Source organism: Podospora bellae-mahoneyi, chromosome 2 (assembly GCF_035222275.1).
Source record: "Podospora bellae-mahoneyi strain CBS 112042 chromosome 2, whole genome shotgun sequence".
Lineage (NCBI taxonomy): Eukaryota > Fungi > Ascomycota > Sordariomycetes > Sordariales > Podosporaceae > Podospora > Podospora bellae-mahoneyi.
The window spans coordinates 3,407,736-3,427,081 of NC_085881.1; the positions used below are offsets into that span (position 1 = coordinate 3,407,736).

Below are 19,346 nucleotides of genomic sequence, written 5' to 3' on the forward strand. Positions count from 1 at the left end.
GCCTTCGTGTGACGCTTGCCCAAATAGGCAGTTTGTGGACTAAATTTCGTGCCGCGTCTCACACCAGAGAGGAGGATGGCCAGGGGATACAATGTAGGTATACTATGGTGGAAACTACTACGCTATCAGTCCTTGATCCCAACCTCCAACATCTCGGCCAGCAGATCCCACTTCACGGCTGCCTGTTCCTTGCTGGCCCTCGCCACGCCCCTGAGCCCCCCAGCAACGAACCTCAGGTGTCTCTCAAAATCACCTTGATACTCCTTCAACAAGACATGGTGCGGTTTCCCCTCGTTAACCTTTGCGCTCTGTTTGATTTTCCACTCCAGACCTTGGTTTTCCTTGCCCGAGTCATCGTCTTCGTCATTTCTTCTCTTTGGTTTCGGTGTTGCTGCCGCACATTTGGCCTTGGCTTTCACTGGTGAGGTGTAAGGAGAAGAGATCACCGATAACCTTGTAATCTCATGTTCCTCCTTCTCCAGCCTCGCCATTTCTACTTTCTGCGCGTCCGCAACCTTGATAGCCAGATCGAAAATGTCCAGCATGGAGTCCCGAATAGGCTGCAATTTGGCGCCATGGCATGCTTCATGGATGATTCTGTTCACAAAGTTGGCATGGGCTTTAATCATGTCGTCCACATCCCCCGCATCTCCCAAGTTAGCTCTTAGTTTTGCTGTGTTAGGAGCCAGCACGAGTGTTGTCAAGTAGGTAAGGATGGCGTCGCAGAACCAGAGGAGTTTCGTTCGCAGCATGTAGTATTGCCCCATTGGACCCGTCGCAGCGAGGCTTCCTCGGGGGTGGAAATTCTTGACTGGATGCTTCAAGACATGTATCGCTCTGCGGACCTGCAGCAAAAAGGTGAATATCGTCTGATATCCCTGTATTGACTCCTCTGTGACTACAATCTGCACTGGCCAGTTCAGACGACACCCAAGACGGATAGCAGGGAGGTTGACTCGAACAGAGCTCCGGCCAGCAATGGCACTGTGAACAACAGTACGAGGATCGATCTCGGCAAAGATGCGGTAATTGTCGATAGATGCCGAGAAAGCCCCCTGAGCAATCTCGGTCAACGTAAAACGATCTTTCCAGCTGCTGCTAAAGTTGTCGAGGTGTCTGAAGACAGCCGAGGCCAAGGCGTCGGATTTGGAGCCGTCCGACATAAGGTATACTTCTTCAAGCATGTCTAGACTCTGGAGCAGTCCATAAGAATTGTAGAGTAGCTCTTGAAGAGTGGCCGCTGCAGTGTGGTGCTTGCTCTGGATCCAAGCATCAAAGGCGGCGCTGAAGAGCTCCGAAAAGGGGGCGAACTCCAGGTGGTCTGGGCAAACAGTAGCAAAGTCCATCTTGGGTTCGTCTGTTGCTCGGTATTTGCTGGCGGCCGCATGTCGCTTCATGTTTTTCAACACCACAATACTTTTGCCCGCAGTGAATATTCTGTGGATAGCAGGTTTGAGAAAACGCGGTGCGTGCAGGTGGCCTTCTGGGGAGCGCAGCAAGTTGAACTGTCCCTTCCAAATATGAGGCAACGGAAGCTTGGTAGAGGACTCCGACACAAAGAATGTTCGGTCCCCGGGCAGAAGTCTTCCCTCTTCCATCCACAGGCGAATTGGCTTGAGATAGACCTGAAAACAGTCAAGAAATAAACCACCTAAAAGATGGTAGGTGTCCCGGTGCGCTTGGAGCTGAGCCATCCCCGCCGCATCATATAGTAGCTCAAGATATCTGAAGCCATGAGTGTTTCTTTCCTCCTGAAGCTGACGGATGATATCCGAGAGCGCATAGAGTGGTTTCAGAATCGGCTGCACTTCGGTCAAGATGCCCACCAAGCTCACCACCACATCCTCCTTAATCGCAACATATCTGCCTTGAATTCTCGCCAACTTTCCGTCGAGCGAGGTCAGGGCCTTTTGTAGAGAACTCTCAAAGACCTGCAAGAGAGGCGACTTTGCTTTCCTTCTGGAAAAGGCTCGTAAAGGTGCGAGCTTACGACCGCATTCAGCAAAGGAGTTAAAGAGAGCAGTTGATGCTTCCGTTGAAATCCCCTGGAGCTGGTAGAGCGGACTTGGGCTACAGTCTGCATCGAAAAAGGTTGTCGGTAAGCCACTAAGCATAAACAACACCTCTCGGACCAACTGCAATGTTGATATGGTCACTTTTTCAGGCTGTTCTCCTCCATTTTTTGTTGAAGCGTCTCGCCATGACAGTGCTTCCCTGACTTGTTGCAGCAGCTCTTCTCCTTGGGGTTTGAACGCACTGGCCAATGCTGTGCGTGGTGCTCTGTCGTCTACCGAGGAAGCTGATGTGAGTGATTCAACGGAAGCGATCGTTCTTAGGTCGGCGACCTCTTCGTCGTCACTTGAATCTGGGGAGTGGCGGTTGAAGAGCCAAATGTCTCGTTCCTGTACCCAACCATCTTCTCTGGCAATGTCTTTCCATGTTAACTTTGGTGTGGGTATTTCCTCGGGTTCAATCAGCGCGTCAAGCGCAGTGAGGTCAGTCTTTTGAGCCGGCTGGTCGGCGAGCTCGAGGAGAAAGTGGAAGACATCAGGCGTAAATTTGTTGTGGTGCGGTTCCAATGCTTCGAGTCGCTTGCGAAAAGCATCTGCAAGTGCATCCCTTCCAACGACATAGAAACGTTCCTCCAGGCCCTTGAGTCTGTCTTCGACCTCAAACTGATTGGTCCTAAGATAAGTATGGTTGCGAAGAAGACGGAGAACAGCCTCCCGAAAAATATCTCGGGTCTCTTGATCAGACTTATGTCGTGTTAGTCAAACTGAGGATCACAGCCAAGGCTTGGTGGAACTTACTTCGGGAATCCCAACGATGGCGTCCACCAGTTCATCGGTCGAGGCCCCCAGTTGCGCGAGAAAAGCCATGCTGATCTGGTCTCCCTAAGCGGAGCATTCTGCCTACACGGATTTCAAAAACCCAGATGCCGCCTCAAGGCCAAGGGGTCGATGCAGGCTCCGCGCTGGTTCACTGTCCGGGGATGTTTGTTGTTTTAAGCTTTCTTGGGTGGGACGCGAAACGGGAGACCACTTTACGCGGTACCCTAGTTACATGCTGAAGTGGTTTGGGAATAACCGACACGAGATGCTGCAACACCACACCTTGTGTTCCAAGTCCACACGAGGTAACATAATGGAAAAGAGACCAGAGGCTCTCCAATGCGAGGCTTGTGATGTTTATATCTTTTTCGACACAAAAGAGAGTTAAGAATCGTCAACTGGTCAAGTCTTCCAGAAGACTTGAAGAACCCTACGCACAGGCCACGAAGATAAGAGCTGATCGTCGCTTATCGCTGACATCAAACCGCCTGCCGCCCCTTTTCGTGAATTTTTCGGCCCGCATTTGGTTCCACTGCGCTGGGCGCTGCTTTAATTGCCATCCACCCAGTCCAACGTGCCGAAGGGACCAGCCAACGGCTGATTTGAACGACGCAGCTCGGGTTTGCGTCGCAACCATCAACCAACAAAAGACACACTCGACCGACGCTTCAAACACGCCGTCACGACCATTTTGACCTTTCTAACACCGAAATTACAACACAGGCTCCAAGGCCGTATTCGCCGGCAGTTGACACCGATACGAGAAACCCACGACATACCGATCCCTCGGCGGATTCGCAAGGATGGCCATTGCTCGCCCCGTAAGGGTCCTGGGCTTTGCGGCCGTGGTGATGTGGTTCTTCTTCATCTGGCAGGTCCTGAAGCCGACATCACCACCAAAACACAAGGCCAAAGAGATCATCAAGTCATTCGAACGAGATCCAAACCTAGACCGTACGCCAACCCCGTTTCCGATACACCATGGCATCGCGCGCTGACACTGCTATCAAACAGCAACGGGAGAGCCAGAAGGCATTTTAGTTCACGCGTCCGAGGAATATGCACCCGGCCCCGCGGGCACCGCCCGAATCAATGCCACCCTACTTGCCCTCGTACGAAATGAGGAGCTCAACGACATGCTCTCCTCCATGCGCGACCTCGAAAGAACATGGAACCACAAGTTCAACTACCCCTGGACCTTCTTCAACGATGTCCCTTTCACCGAAGAATTCAAGAAGAAGACGCAAGCTCTTACCAAAGCAGAATGCCGCTACGAACTCATCCCGAAGGAACACTGGGCTGTCCCCGAATGGATCAACATGGACCTCTACAAGGAATCCACCCAGATTCTCAAGGAAAAGAAGGTCCAATACGCTGACATGATTTCCTACCACCAAATGTGCCGCTGGAACAGTGGCCTCTTCTATCACCACCCTGCTTTGGCCAATACGCAGTACTACTGGCGCGTGGAGCCCAAGGTTCACTTCTTCTGTGATGTCGACTATGACGTCTTCCGCTACATGCAGGACAACAACAAGACCTACGGCTTCACCATCAATCTCTATGATTCTCCCGACTCGATCCCTACTCTGTGGCCCGAGACCCTGAAATTCATTGCCGAGCACCCCGAGTATGTTCACGAGAACAACGCCATGGACTGGCTGACGGATAAGGTCCGGCGGCCAGACCATAACAAGAAGGCTAATGGATACTCGACTTGCCACTTCTGGTCGAACTTTGAGATTGCCGACATGAGCTTCTGGAGGAGCAAGGCGTATGAGGATTACTTCAACCACCTGGACCGGACTGGGAATTTCTTCTACGAGAGATGGGGTGATGCGCCGGTGCATAGCATTGGACTGGGATTGTTTGAGGATAAGAGCAGGATCCACTGGTATGTTGTCACTCTAATGACTTTTGTGGGATATACGCTGACGAGTGACCGACAGGTTCCGCGATATCGGATACCAACATATCCCCTTCTTCAACTGCCCCAACTCGCCCAAGTGCAAGGGCTGTGTGACGGGTCGCTTCACGGACGGAGAGTCGTTCTTGTATAGAGAGGACTGCCGACCAAACTGGTTCAAGTTTGTCAGTCAAGGGTAATGAGCTTGACGCTAAGGTGGCTGCACTGTATACATTTTGATCATCGAGATCCTGGGCTTCTCTGGGACGGAGGTTTTATTTTGGATTATGACTATAATCATGCACTCACACGCCACACAGGGGAAGGCATTTGGGAAAGACTGAGCGACAAAACAGGTGTCTGGCGCAAGCGGGGATTTTGACTGGTTTATTGGCTATTCTAATGAGGTTGTTACATATACATACTACGAAAAAGGGGGGTAACGTTAGGGGTGGAAGGGAGGCTACACGGTTTGGTGTAGAGGGCAACAAAGAATTATGCAAGAAGTAAATGCATACAGCATGTTGTGTGAGAGAGGGACTTCACTGTTCATGTTTTACTAGGTTAAATAGAAGAAAAGAAAATGCGACAACCAAACCTGGCTAATGACTTCTCTCTAAAGCTCGCCATACACGTTGACCACCCCACTGGTACCCCCAACACAGAACTGGTTCCCAAAACCCCCTTCCTTCCACGCGATACAACTAACCACATTCTTCCTCGCCTTTTCTTTCCCATCTCTCCCGATAGTAACCTTTTTGTTACTGGCATCACCACCCCAAGGCACCGGCACCGTGGCGACCAGCTTTCCAGTGAGCAAATCCCACGCCCAAACCTTGCCCTGCTCCTGACTGGTTGTTCCCGTCACCCCCGCCGCCTCGGAAGTGAGCTCATCCCCCGCAACAACATACCTCTCCTTCCCACCAAGACAACTCTGCACTCTTAATTCAGTGTTTTTCCAACCCGGGTGCTCGTACGTCTTTAAGCAAGTCCCATCCCGGCGATCAAACAGCCGCATCTTGCTGTCCAACCCCCCCACCAGCACCGTTTTTCCATCTTTAGACAAACTCAAGCTCGTGACCGGCGTGCCAATGACATCTGTGGTACACCGTCCCATACGAATGTCATAACTCCTCACTCTGCCGTCTACACTCCCGGTTATGACCTCTGGGTTCCCATTTTGGGGGACAGCAAGAGAGGTGATCGCGTCTTTGGCGTCGCTCAGTACTTGGACAGGTTTGTTGCTGTTGGATTTGACGTCCCAGATTCGGACGGTTGTGTCGTGGCCGCCGGATATGACGAGGCTGTCGTCGTGGCCGGAGAAGAGGACTGCGTTTACGCGGCCGGTGTGGGAGTGGGCTGTGGAGGCTGAGCCGAGGCGGCGGAGGGGGAGGGCGGTGGTCACGTCCCAGAGGAAGACGGTGCGGTCGCCGCCGGAGGAGGCGAAGCGGTCGTTGAGGGAGGAGACGCTTAGGGAGAGGACTTCGTAGGTGTGGGCGCCGGTGTAGGTTTGGATGAGGCGGCCGGTGGGGGGTGAGTTGGGGAGGGGGGAGGGGGTGGTGGAGGTGGGGTTGTAGAGGCGGATGGAGCGGTCGGAGGAGCCGGTTAGGATGTAGGTTGAAGGGGGGGAGGAGTAGGTTAGGGCGTGGATGGGGCCTGGTGAGGGGGTTAGTAAGTGGTTTCTTCAAGGGGAGGCTGGTCAAGGTCGTTGTGAATGTCTCTGTCTGTTTAATCGGCGTGTTGTCGGGTACTCGTGAAGGGGATGAGGGAGAATCAGCATGGCATATGGGGAGGATGAGTGGCCCTAAGGCAGCGATGATCTCAAACTGTTCATCGTGGACAGTCAGATAGCTCAAGGCTTGAAGTGGGGCTCACCTCATGTAAGCCCATAGGGAGATGCAGTTAAGGGGGATCAATGTTGTCTGTAAGTACACAGAAGGGTGTCATCAAAAGATGATTTGTTACCTACCATTGGACCCGACAAGCTGGGCTACAGGCCGTGTGGGAAATTCAGACATATTTCTTGACATCCAGATGTTCTTCAGTCCCTTGGCGTGAACCTCCACCACCAGTCGCCTCCCAAGCCGCTATCACTCCCTCCGAAGCACAAACCAGACGATGTGTAATACTAAAGAAGCTGCCACTTTTGTTTTATAAAAAATATGCTGGTGTGGTATCCAACCAAGGGCGTCGTTCTCTTCGGTATATTGACTTGGTTTGAGTTTAGTGATGATACGATTGAGCAGGCCTTGCACGCGATTACAGAGCTTTCGTTTGTAAACACATCCGGAGCGGTATAAACGGGTTGGTAATCATCAGCCGGATGACTACTGCAGAGACAGTTTACCGACTGGGTGGGTGAGATGGTGGTGTGTGTGGTACAAGTCAACATGTGAGGTCGTTGTGGGACCCCCACTTTTCTGTGAACTGAGCGCGATTAAAAGTGGGGCCGTTCAGCTCTCTTTGGTTTGTTTCTCGGCCCGTGAGATTTCGGAATTCGGAGGGGAACGGCAGTGTACTACACTAAGTATTTGCTGTGGTCAGACAAGTCCCGTCCCTTGTCAGATCCTAATTGGACTTGGGGCCAATCACTCTATCGAATACATCAACCTTGCAATTGAGAACTAGCCAACTCTAGTGTCAGCTATGCAGCGCTTATCATTGATAATAACTCGACTTCAGCCTGCTCAAACCTTTGACTTCCAATTCCTATAAACCTGGAAGTCCTTGCATCAGAAGTTGAGAAAGGGAAAGAACGATCAGCTTGTTTGTCTCTTTCCAATCTCTGGGAAGGAACTCTCCGGATGGGAAATGTCCCGGTCGGTACCTCCACTTTCAAAGGATCAGATTTAGAAACCCCCCTCCGAGTGGGTGAATTTATGATGAGGTGATACCCAACAGATCAATCAAGTACCACCCCTTTCTTCGCTTTCTGCTGATATGCATTCTGCGTGTTCCGTGAATGGCGCATACATCTCAGGCATACCGCTGTGGGTCTTTCCACTGGCATCTATCAACCGGCACCGGTCCTATGATCCTATCCGCAGAGTCTGTCAAGAACATAACATGCAACAGCATGGCACACTCTCTACTAGTGTCAATACAACACGGTGACACAACCTTATCGCTCCTCTACTATCGATCATCTATTTAGATATACTTACACTTCTTGGCTTTCTTGGTCCTTTTGTCCTCCAAATTGTCCGATCCTGGGATTTCTGCATCATCCATGCTTCCTATCTTGGTAGGTGCATCGTCAGATTCTGTCACCGCCTCGAACCCGCTACTGACATTTTTTTCTCTTCAGGGGCGTCAATGTCACCCCACGACTGCCCTGCTGCCGTGATCTTCAATACAGTCAAAACAAACCGCCGCTAGTGGAGGCTAGCGCCTGCCCACCAACGATGTCGCAGAGCAGACCACCTAAGACCGCAAGCGAACAGTCTCGCCCGCTTTCCACCCGCTAGCTATGGGGCTGAATGTAACGGCGAACCGTTGCTCAGCACTAAAGCCCGTTGTACATTATCATCACAACAGGCAGCAAGATACCGGCCAGTCGGCTTTGACGTTTGTGGCTCTAGCCATGGTGCGATTTGACAAGATGATGACAACCGCATTTTTCACCTTAACCGAGTATGCCATAAACACTAGTTTGGTAGCTAAGTGTCCTTATCGGTTTCGCCTCAAAGATACCTCGCAGTCTCGGCACTTACAACACCCCTGCATTACGTGCTTTGAATTCCTGACTTGTCTCGAACCGAGGCCTACGCTCTATCACTCGCAGGAATAAACCATCTGTTAGACATGCATCTTGAGACAGACGCACAGAATCGAAGATCGACTCCTGCAGCGATGAGAGGCCCCTGTCTATTCCCAACCAAACTATCAGGATTCAGGGGTGTGCTTCCTGCTTATTCCCCGACTCATGGTATGCTTCCCGGTTGTATATAAGATGGCTTGAGCAGTGTTGCTCTGGAATGCTGTTTGTCGCATGACAACTCTGCTTGGCTGATTTGCTTTCCCCCAAATCATCGTTCTGGTCTGACATAATCACGTCTATCCACGCTGACGTGTCTCCTATACAATGGCTCGCCAATATGACAACATCATATTTGACTTGGGCGATGTGTTATTCCATTGGGATGCAAGCACTGTTACTGCCCTTCCAAAGAAAACCATCCGCGCCATGATGAATACCACCATCTGGCTAGATTATGAGCGGGGCTTCTTGTCGCCGGGGCAGGCACACAAGGTATGTAGGTTCTCTTTCACCCTCAATATACATGAACAATGCTAACTCCGGACCTCAGCTGTTGGCTACCGAGCTAAAGACCACACCAGAGTTAGTGGCCGAGTCACTTGAGCAAGCTCAGTTGACACTCCGCCCTGATGCTGAGATGACAGATCTGATCCTGAAGCTCGCAGCAGCACGCACAAGATCGGGGCAAGCCAAGGTTAGGATTCTTGGTCTCTCGAATATTGCCAAAGACCACTTCATCGGCATTCAAAAGATCCAATTCCCGTGGCATCTCTTTGATCGCATCTTTACTTCCTGCGACACGGGAATGCGCAAGCCAGACTTGTGCATCTACCAGCACCTGATCAAGGAGACTGGGATCGACCCTGCTCGGACTATTTTCCTTGATGACCGTGTTGAGAACATTTTTGCGGCTCGTAGTCTCGGTTTGAGAGGCGAGGTGGTCGGTCGTCTGGGACCCGAAAGGTCGCAGTTAGTTCGTCTTCTTACGAACCTCTTACTGCCTGACGACACTATAATTCGCGCCGAGGGGTTCTTGAGGTCCCGAGCGGGTAACCACCTCTCTGAGTTCGAAGGGAAGGACCTGTCTTTCCGCGACAACTTTTCGCAGCTTCTTCTATGGGAGCTCACGGGAATGGAAGAGCTTGTGTATCTCACCTGGCCAAGCCGTCCATCACCTGAGGTATCTTCAGCTTCGTCACCGGTCGATACCATTTCCAATCCAGACTCCGCCGTGGAGCTATTCCTAGACGAGAGCCCCTCTAGCTCGTCCCAAAAAGTTAAACCCGCCACCACCTCGTCCCCGTTCTGGAACTACTTCTCCTCCCAACCAGTCCTCACAACCAACACGTTCCCCGCCGACGCAGATACCACGTCGATCGCTTACCTCAGCCTGCCAGAACAGCACCTCTCGTCGGTGGTGCCGCCATCAGAAGCCATGGCCGCCATGGCAGCCAACACCAGCGCCGATGGTATCATCCAGGTCTACTTTAGCTCTTCCCGTCCGCACACCTGCCCTGTAGTCTGCGTTAATGTCCTTCGGTTCTTTAACAAGTTTTCTTCTACCCCCGTTGAAACCGACGATCGCCTCAAGCCCACTGTTGACTTTGTCATCAACTCGCTTGCTAACAGGGCGTATGTTCACGGCAGCAGGTACTACGTCCCAGAAGCGTTTTTGTATTTTGCCGCGCTGTTCTACAATGAGTGCAAGGGGACTTCACCTGGTTTGTGGGGGAGGTTGGATGAGCATATGAAGGGGGCTTTGTTGGAAAGGTTGAGGGTGTCGGCTGCGGGGAATGCGGCTGCGCTGGCGATGAGGGTGAGGGCTTGCCAGGTTGTTGGGTTGGGGAGGGAGGTGGCGAGGGGGGATTTTGAGGAACTGTTGGGGTTGCAGAGGGGGGAGGATGGAGGGTGGCCGGCAGGGTGGTTTTGCAGGATGGGGAGGACGGGGGATGCGATTGGGAACAGGGGGTTGACTACGGGGATGGTTTTGAGGGTTTTGAGGGATTGGTCGTGATTTTGGAGGACAGAGGCTCCAGTTGGGTGGGGGAAGTTGGGCTTGTGAGTAGGGGGTAAGTAAACAATGATGGAGGCGTTGGCCGGAGAACGCGAAAAAAGGCTTCAACTAGGCACATCAAACTGTTTATATTGAAAGAGAATCTAGAGAAAATGATTTTTCCATGCATATTTCGTTCTTTTCGAATGATATACATAATTCCATGGTGTTTTCATGTCTTGTACCTATGAGGAAGCCCAATTTAAAGGGTTTGTATTGCTACAGGTAAGCTCAGTAATGACGCTTTTGGGTTGTGTACCACCTATGTGCTCCCAACCAAACTGCATAGGTACCTTAGATAGCCACGCAAAAAATTCTCGGGCTGCACGATCTCATAATGCTCTTCTTTTTTCACGACAAATATTCCCCGATAACCCATACCGCCACCTATCAATTTCAGCAGTCACGCCTTCCATCACCAACAATATGCCCACCAAAATCTTCTCCATCTCCGCCCTTTAGGCATGGCCATATCGGCAGCCAACCCGGGCAGATCCCTCACGCGAGTTCGAACTGCTCCAAGCCCGCCAACCAGAAGAAGCGCCCAAACTGGTCAAGTCAGGAACAGGGATGAAAAGTTGCGTTAGGAAGGTATCTGGATCGTGCCTTGAAGCTGTCGCCACAAGTATCCCCATTAGTTATGGCAGTATCAAATAAAAGAGAACGAATGAATCCTCCAGCCAAGCTACACTGCTTTGTGGCTGCTAATTGTGTATCCTCGGGTGTCTAAGGTAGATACTGATGGTGAATGCCAAGACTTGGTGATGGGTCATGTGGAGCTCAAAAATGAGCAAAAACATACAACACCAGGGATTCCCCAGTGGTCACCCACCTGAGTACTAGTCTGGCCCTTGGCAGCTTATCTAGGGGAGAGCGGACGGGATCCCGAGTTTTCTGCCAGGTATGGTCGTATGTGACAATTATGGCTGGAGTTAGAGTTTATACTACAACAATGGTTTGTGCCTGGCCGATATGAAATGTGATGGCCGAAGTTTGAGGGGAACGTACAGCGTTCTGTTTCATGTCGAGGATTCCTCGCTGATCCTATCTCTTCTAAATCTGCTCATGATTCATGAACTTTGAACTTGTCGCCCTGGCTGTTGCCGCCCTCGTTCTAGGCGCTAAAATTGACCCTCACGCCTGCCCTGGTTGCTATGCCCGACACAGTAACCCGCTTCTGAATACATGCCATGATATCCGTTTGAAATTGTGTTCCAATCCACGATTCTCTCATAATTTTAGTGCTGTCCCTGAGTTGGTGTACCTACAGTACCAGAGACAAATTTGACATCTACCTCAAGCTACGAATCCAAAGTATCAATGATCCTATCATCTATCCCCAATCAAGAAACCACTTAATTCTTCGTGCAAGCCCAAAAAAAAGTGCGGTTTGTCCAAATGCCCCGCTAGGACTTACGCAAAAGATACAGACTCAGATTCAATATGCGTGCCCCTTGCCAGACCTCCATCAAGACCAAACCTGATGTCATTCGCAACAAGTTGTTTGGGCATTCTTTGCAGGATTTCATCACCGTCATGTTTCTTTTGCCTCTAGTGCTCCATTTACCGCGCAGACCTCAGCTACCAAGGTGATGTCATGAAAGCTTAGGGGGAAGGGTGTCCTCCACCTCTCCCGCCTGCCTTCCAAGTGCCCACAGTCCCTTCCTCCCATGACAACCTCAGTACATCGGTCTACCCCCGTTCCCTCCTACCCCCAGAACGAGCCAAGCACACCATTTAAGCCCAATCAAAGCCGCTTGGTACCATAGAAAGAGGGCAGATGGTGTAATGCGCCAATGATGACCAAAAATAATCCATTCATTCTAATGGGATGAGGGTTCAGTCTCAAGTCAGACAGATTCGTAGAATGAATACGGCACTGGGGAATTGGGGCGCTGGGGAGTTGAGGGCTTGGGGAATTGTCTGACTGGGGGTTTATAACTCAAGGAAACATCTCAAGGAAGAAACATTGTTTCTTATAATGAGAAAAACAAAGGTTTAAGTTCTGAGACGCATTCTTTTTAATCAACCACGGGAAGCATAGGGTGTTGTGATGGAAACGTACCTTTGATGATTTTGTCCCTGCGGGAAAAGAAAGAAATGGCAGAGGAAGACAGAAATTTATACTGCATTGGACCTGTTATAAAGTTTGCTCGATTGTGCTTAAGCTTCATGATGTGAAATGGCGGTGGCAATCCGGCTTGCGCATGTTAAGCGCCTTGCAGCTGTTTATCAGTCAGCCTCCCGATGCTGAGGATATAAGCTTCTTAGACTATATCTTGATGTTGGGACGTACGAACACCTTGTCGAGTCCCTTGCTGGGCTCCAATGGATCCCATGTTTCTTGTATAGACATATTTCTATATGGATATATTGTCTCTTGTGAATGTAATTGAATAATATGCATGAATGAATTGCTAATAAGCATTAAATCCATAATTTACACTTTAACAGTAACTTAACAATGAAAAGATGAAAGCCCATGATTCACCTGTTATCATCAGACCGGCTACTCGAATCCACTGACGGGACTTGAGCTGAGTTTTGTGGGTTGGCGACATATCTGAAAACGTTGGGGCGGTTGTTCAAGGATAGGTACCTCGGTACCTCCTGAGGTTCAGGCAGGACACTTTCAGTTCCGATCGATGCCACCGAAATTGGGTATAAAACCAACAATTTCACCTCCGTGAGGGTGCTCTCTCCCATCTTCCTTACTTGCCGAAACGGTACATTCATGACCCCTGACGTTCGCCATGTGCAGCATCGGAACCTTATCCTATTCTTTCTCTCGTGTTTTCGCCATGCAGTGGACAGCCTTCGCCAAGTATTGTTCAACTGGATCTTGTCTTCCCCAGAAATCAGTCGACATGCTAGCCCACATATCCTTTTCTGTGGTATTCGCCATCTACAACCCTAGCGTTCTCTGGCCCATCCCCTGGATGTTTACATGGCCGCTTCAGTCACTAACGCCAACTGCGAATGGAACTGATCTCGGCTCAGTCGACGAAAGTGAGATTTTTGGGCGGGGCGATCCTGGGAACTACCAAAGCATCGTGTCAGACCCTTGGCTGCTCATCCACGGCGTAAAGAATCTGGTCAACTCAACCTCGTCACAGTTCCTCCTAATAGTCTCCCTGACAATCAGCCATATTTGTGAACCCAGCGGATCACAGATTCCTCCAGGGGCCAAGGGGTGGAGCCGCTCAGTCGGCAACATCATCTTCTTCAACCTCTCGAGGAACGGCATCTTACCGGACGTTGAGCATACGGGATCTTGCCCTTTGCCAGTTGGTGCCATGAGCTTCTATACAGTGGGAAAATACCCCTACCCAGTGCAGCCGGAACTTTCAACTGTCAAGGACTGCGCCTACAAGATCGACCCAAGCACACATTCAAGAGTGGAGGAAAGCATGCTCATGAGTTTCTCGTGTAAAGGCACGGGGATTTCCTGTCCCAACACCACTGGACTTGTCGGGCCGGGTTGAAAGAGCTCAACTGCTTATGAGGCACATGGACTGAAAGATGGTTGGAGGACATTGTTCGGGGCCGGTGGGGTGGGGATGTTTGGGCTGTTACTTTAACGCCACCATGTAAAACAAACCCTCTTGCCTGCAGCTTCGGCTTAGAGTTTCGTTTGTGGGTCGCTGTGGCTTTCATATATTTTGAACCACCTGACCACCGCCGGGGACAGATCTTGCGTCTCTCAATCCATGCCCGCTCAATGCCTGCTGCACTGTCGGGGGTCAATGTGGCACGACAGCCGAGTTCTGCACCGTCAAAGGTGCCCCATTCGGTACTCCTATCAAGCCGCGAAGGGTCGGGTGCATCTCCAACTGTGGGATTAAGGTCATCAACAATGCTTCCCCTCCGTCAGAGTTCAAGAGGATAGGCTACTTTGAAGCCTGGAGCTCGGCTAACAAAAAGGAGCGGCCTTGCCTGTTTATGGATGCCACCCAGATTCCGACAGGATACACACATGTGCATTTTGCCTTTGGGGAGGTATCCTCCAACTTTGCCGTGGGTGTCAGCAAGCTCAAAAACCAGTTCGACAAGTTTGTGAAGATGAGAGGCTTCAAGAGAATCATTGCCTTCTGTGGATGGACAGCGTCTACTGACCCAAGCTCATTTTGGATTTCTTGAGAAGGCGTCAAACCGGGTAACAGGGAGATTTTGGCCACCAACATCGCCAAGTTCGTCGTGAACCATGATTTGGATGGCATGGATCTCGATTCGGGGTATTCAGGTGCGCCAGATCTCCCTGATATTCCTAGTGCCGACCCGCTCGATGGAGTGGCATATCTGGAACTCCTGAAGTTGTTGAGACAGAAGCTTCCGTGGTGAGTGAGATATTTAGCTGGCCATGTCTCTTTTTCCGTCGGCCACTAACACCGTTTTCAGGACAACAGTTGGCGATCGCTGCTCCCGCTTCCTACTGGTATCTCAAGTAGCTTCCAATCGGGGAGATCAGCAAGGTCGTCGATTACATTGTGTACATGACTTACGACTTGCATGGCCGTGAGTTTTCGATCTGTTTTCCATCGTATAGAAGCGGCCGCTGACTTTGATCCTAGAATGGGACTTTTACAGTCCTTGGTCCTCTCCAGGCTGCCCAGCAGGCAACTGTCTTCGCTCACACATCAACAGGACGGAAACCCTCAATGCACTTTCGATGGTCACCAAAACTGGCGTCTCATCAACCAAGCTCATCATCGGCATTACCAGCTATGGTCAGTCTTTTTGGATGGTCGACCATCCTGCACCGGTCCTATGTGTACATTTACCGGGACACTCCCCGGAGCAAAACCTGGACGTTGCACACGCACCGCCGGATATCTCGCCAATGCAGAGATTCAGGAGATTTTGCATTACGACAAGTCATCACGCATCTATTCCGATGAAGGCATCATGAGTGACATTCTGGTGTACGGATCGGACTGGGTTGCCGACATGAACAACGACAACAAAGGGCGTCGGGAGGCTCTGTGGAAGTCAACAAACTTTGGCGGCGTTTAAGACTGGGCGATCGGCCTTGCCGAGTTTTTACCCAATGATGTCTCTCAGGTTCCGTCACTGTCAATGAGGAGATCAAGAAAGACTGGGCCAACATCACCTGCAAACACCCCTACGCGAGGAACAGCAGTTACAGGGAGTCAGACCGTTGGAAAACCCTCAAGATTGATGAGGCTTGGAAGAATGTTGTTGGTAAGTGGGACGCTTGCGCAAAGTCCGGCATGCCTTTCCCTGTTTTTGTGAGCCGTCTTCTCAACGGTCCCGATGGCATGTACTGCGGCTCGATATCCTCCACAAACAACTGCCTTGCAACAGTCGAATGCAGTGACGAATCCGAACGCCGGCCGGCAGCAGCTCTCCTTTTGAGTTCATTTGTGAAGCTTGCTGGGATCTATTACGAGCTTTACGATGGAATCCAAGCAGCTTAGGTCAATCTTATCACGACACTGTCCAAGTTCTCGAGCACTTTTGCACCAGAACAAAAGGTGGACGAGTCTTTGACCATGACTTTGAATATCTTGAGCGCTGGCTTCGGTGTGCTGGCAGGCCCAGTCTTTGCGAAGGCATTTTCGTCTGGAAATTTCTTCTCTCAGAATTCTGGTATTGGAGAGAAGCTGGAGTCGGCAGTGATGAAGGGTGTGGAGTTTGGCCTGGCTGAGGCTAAAGAATACGCCAAAAAAAAAACCCCTGTAGGTCTCGTCCTTTTTCCCATGTCCTTTTATCCTACACACTTCGGCTGTAGAAACGAGTCCGTGACGGAGGATCTCGCATCGCAGTTTAACTGGATTGTGATGAATTGGAAAGAAATTGTCGAGATTACACAACGCCAAGCCTTCTCTGAGACGAAAGATGGGGTTAGCTATCTCAGCAACATGATGAGCAACGGCAAGCTGCTCAAGGTCGAGCCGATGAACAGGTTTGACACGGAATCCGCCATGGTCAAAGTCCTGTACGCCTTCCTGATTCCGCATGTCTGGCATCTCCGAGCTTACAGCCCTGTTCTCATCCACGCCGAGTGGGACTGCCAAAAGGTTGGGGTTGACAAGTTCATATGGCTCCAGTCTGGCGACAAGGATGTGGCCAAGATGTGCATCAACAACCCGTCAGCACTACTTTCTTTACCCTGGAGGTCCAACGATGATAGACCACAACTAGGGCAACTGGAGTGGAGGTTCGGAGCTGAATCGAATGCCGGTCTTGCCAGGCACAGAGACTCTCGGGTCTCCATTGATGGATGGGCAAAACGATCTCATGTGGGGATGGTTCACACAGATGAACATTGCAAGAAGGTACGTCACTTCACAAATATGTTGACCCCGAGCACGACTGCATGAGTACCCGCTGACAGCTTGACGGTGTCTTGAAGCGCCACGCCAAGTGGGAAAACAAAGGCTTCGACAAGCTTCCGGATCTCTTCAATGGGGAACACCGGAATAACTTGATCGAGGAGGTCACAAACGGCGATGTCAAGCTTCTGCCGGGGATCATGAACATCCCCATGTGTGACCCTCAAACAGTCTTTGACAACTAAAAGAAGCGGACAGCCGGCCAAAAGATGGATTGGGCATTGTTTCCTTGTGACGAAGAGTAGCCTCGCTGCGTGTGGCACTGTTCTCAGTCCACTGCCGCCGCTCTGGCATCTGTTTTTCTAGAGCGGCTTCATTCGAGATAACCTGGTGTGTATGAGCAGGGCGGCCGGCATTTGGGCCGGGCTGTGATGCTTTGGGAGTTTTTTGGGTAAAGTATATCATGGTTGGATTGTTACACTCGCTTAACATTTTTATTTGTATCTACATGCTTGATACCAAAACTTGTGTCTTGCCTTATCACCATGGCCCTCTTTGATGCCTTACAATAGAGACTGAAATATGCATTCAAAGGCTTGAAAGAGACGAGGTACACCTTTTAACTTTTTTTTTTTTTTTAGATATATTTCACCAGTCCTAAATTATCGTTGGATCCGCCTGAACTATCCTTTTACCCCCCTAACTATATTTAAACCCTTTCACCGTCCTTAAACACTTCTTCGTTGCCTTAATTTAAAATGCTTTTCAACTATCTTAGAGTACCTTTATACTATCTTGAAGCCCCTTGGAATAAATATGGATTCAAAACCTTTTAGATATCTTGCAAGGTTCATTTACCACATTCAGAGGCCTATTCACTCTCCTCCAAGGCCTCAGTCCCGAATATCAATCCCCATCTTTCGTTCACGACACATGTACACATGCCCACATCTCAAGATGTGCCTCGGTGCCTAAATCTCAACTCCCTAAAGACGTCTATCCACCTAAACCACCATCAAACAGCTGAATGTATTAGAACACAATAAATGCAATCAGAGTTATACTTGAAATTCAAACTGGCCTCAAAGGATCAAGTCATTTCTTATCCCCTGCATCAAGCGAAGCCTAAGTTCTTCTTTCACTGCCTTGTCAGGAGGTACCCACTCCATCCAGTTCTAAACACCAGCCGTCATCTACAACCAAACAGTCATGAGTCCAAATCGAAGCTGATGTAAAAGAAAACAAAAGCCGCAGGGCCATTGTTGATTAAAAATGTGCCTTGAAGCAGCAAGGAAACAAAAAGCCCAGCTACACAAAAATCCCATCTTGGCAGCTCAACCATCTAAACCAGGCCAGATGTTCCCCATATCCCACCCTCCGACCCATCTCCCCCATCGAAAGATATTATCTATAAACCCCAACTCTATCTTCTATTCCCATTACCGCCCTCACCCCCCCCCTCCCAAACAAAACTCCCTTTCGCTCTCCACCGTCTTCTCAAGAGAATATCTCTAGCTCAATACCAGGCCAAAATCTAGCACTGGCCCTCATTGGGGTCGGAGCTATTTTTCAAAAAAACCATGTCAGCAAAAAGTGTCGGCACCACCACCATCAAAGAAAACACTGACCTGTAGTACCAGTTATCAACATTGTTGTAACCCCCCTTGTTCTGATTGCAGCCGTCAACCTCCCTGCTGAGACGGTGGATGCAGTCGGCGTCGTCCCAGTTGCGGCGCGAGTTGGCCTTGTTCTGGACCCAAAACTCCATCTTTTGCTTGCCGCCAGAGTTGACGCACAGGGGGATCTTCTCCTGGATGCCAAAGGTGACGGAGAAGCGGCCCTTGGTGCAGGCGTCGGTGATGGCGCGGCGGGCGGCCGCCTTGTCGTTCCAGGTCACGCCTGAGGTGTGGCAGGTGGCCGAGACGGCGGAGGCGGTGGCCATGATGGCGACGAGGAGGTTGGTGAGCTGCATATTGGTGGTGATGGTTGGGGGCTTGGTTGAGGTAGAGTAGATGGTTGAGGCTGTTGAAGATGGGAGTGTTGATGGTGATGAGGGATATGTGTTGTCTGGAGGTGGGAGATGGGCGTTCTTATAGATGGCGTGCTCATGTTTTCTGGTGTCTCCTCTTCAACCGTCAACCCCCCCCCTTCGTGCTGATGGTCACCGTCGAGCATCCGGCAAAGCGCCTTCATCTCCCCCCTACAGATTGCCTGTCAGACTACCGGTGACCACAAGATGAGCTGGTGAATCCTTTGATCGCCAGCTGTCGGCGTGAAGCCGTTTACCGCCTCGTGCCAAGGTGATGGTCCAGAACATCCTTCTGAGGGTTTGGTGATGAGAGCCCCCCGGTAGTGAAACATCCCGTCGGCATCTTTGATGGCAAGACAAGGATAGACAGTGCCCGATCCCAGCCCCACGTCTCCATTGTGGGGAGGCCCGAACATCATTGGCTGACCCCTGTAAGGTAGATCCGTAGGATCGGTGTCAGCCGATTGGCAT

The 19,346-nt window shown here is 50.7% G+C and overlaps 7 protein-coding genes across 7 annotated transcripts; 4 read left to right on the top strand and 3 right to left on the bottom strand.

Annotated features, from left to right (window-relative positions):
• Positions 1 to 125: 125 nt before the first annotated feature.
• On the bottom strand, positions 126 to 3,344 carry QC761_209190 (uncharacterized protein; the record flags this gene model as incomplete). The annotated part of the gene is made up of 2 exons (XM_062876656.1): positions 2,811 to 3,344; positions 126 to 2,756 (listed from the first exon to the last, which is right to left on the bottom strand). Exons 1-2 carry the CDS (start codon positions 2,877 to 2,879, stop codon positions 126 to 128), a joined length of 2,700 nt encoding a protein of 899 aa, XP_062735272.1. The 5' UTR covers positions 2,880 to 3,344.
• KTR4 (putative mannosyltransferase ktr4) lies at positions 3,220 to 5,332 on the top strand. Its single transcript, XM_062876657.1, has 3 exons — positions 3,220 to 3,785; positions 3,846 to 4,725; positions 4,781 to 5,332. Exons 1-3 carry the CDS (start codon positions 3,635 to 3,637, stop codon positions 4,935 to 4,937), a joined length of 1,188 nt encoding a protein of 395 aa, XP_062735273.1. The 5' UTR covers positions 3,220 to 3,634; the 3' UTR covers positions 4,938 to 5,332.
• QC761_209210 (uncharacterized protein) lies at positions 5,263 to 7,154 on the bottom strand. The gene is made up of 2 exons (XM_062876658.1): positions 6,707 to 7,154; positions 5,263 to 6,393 (listed from the first exon to the last, which is right to left on the bottom strand). Exons 1-2 carry the CDS (start codon positions 6,765 to 6,767, stop codon positions 5,354 to 5,356), a joined length of 1,101 nt encoding a protein of 366 aa, XP_062735274.1. The 5' UTR covers positions 6,768 to 7,154; the 3' UTR covers positions 5,263 to 5,353.
• Positions 7,155 to 7,362: 208 nt separating this feature from the next.
• QC761_209220 (uncharacterized protein) lies at positions 7,363 to 10,511 on the top strand (the record flags this gene model as incomplete). The annotated part of the gene is made up of 3 exons (XM_062876659.1): positions 7,363 to 7,981; positions 8,045 to 8,989; positions 9,048 to 10,511. The coding sequence occupies exons 2-3, from the start codon at positions 8,822 to 8,824 to the stop codon at positions 10,509 to 10,511; spliced, it is 1,632 nt and encodes a 543-aa protein (XP_062735275.1). The 5' UTR covers positions 7,363 to 7,981; positions 8,045 to 8,821.
• A 2,906-nt stretch (positions 10,512 to 13,417) lies between these two features.
• Positions 13,418 to 15,988, top strand: QC761_0041370 (uncharacterized protein; the record flags this gene model as incomplete). Its single annotated transcript, XM_062872364.1, has 7 exons — positions 13,418 to 13,979; positions 14,242 to 14,643; positions 14,695 to 14,887; positions 14,949 to 14,955; positions 15,014 to 15,065; positions 15,122 to 15,277; positions 15,612 to 15,988. The coding sequence occupies 7 exons, from the start codon at positions 13,418 to 13,420 to the stop codon at positions 15,986 to 15,988; spliced, it is 1,749 nt and encodes a 582-aa protein (XP_062735276.1).
• A 75-nt stretch (positions 15,989 to 16,063) lies between these two features.
• Positions 16,064 to 17,091, top strand: QC761_0041380 (uncharacterized protein; the record flags this gene model as incomplete). Its single annotated transcript, XM_062872365.1, has 2 exons — positions 16,064 to 16,849; positions 16,909 to 17,091. The coding sequence occupies 2 exons, from the start codon at positions 16,064 to 16,066 to the stop codon at positions 17,089 to 17,091; spliced, it is 969 nt and encodes a 322-aa protein (XP_062735277.1).
• Positions 17,092 to 18,380: 1,289 nt separating this feature from the next.
• On the bottom strand, positions 18,381 to 18,818 carry QC761_209235 (uncharacterized protein; the record flags this gene model as incomplete). Its single annotated transcript, XM_062876660.1, has 2 exons — positions 18,381 to 18,408; positions 18,475 to 18,818. 2 exons carry the CDS (start codon positions 18,816 to 18,818, stop codon positions 18,381 to 18,383), a joined length of 372 nt encoding a protein of 123 aa, XP_062735278.1.
• Positions 18,819 to 19,346: the final 528 nt, after the last annotated feature.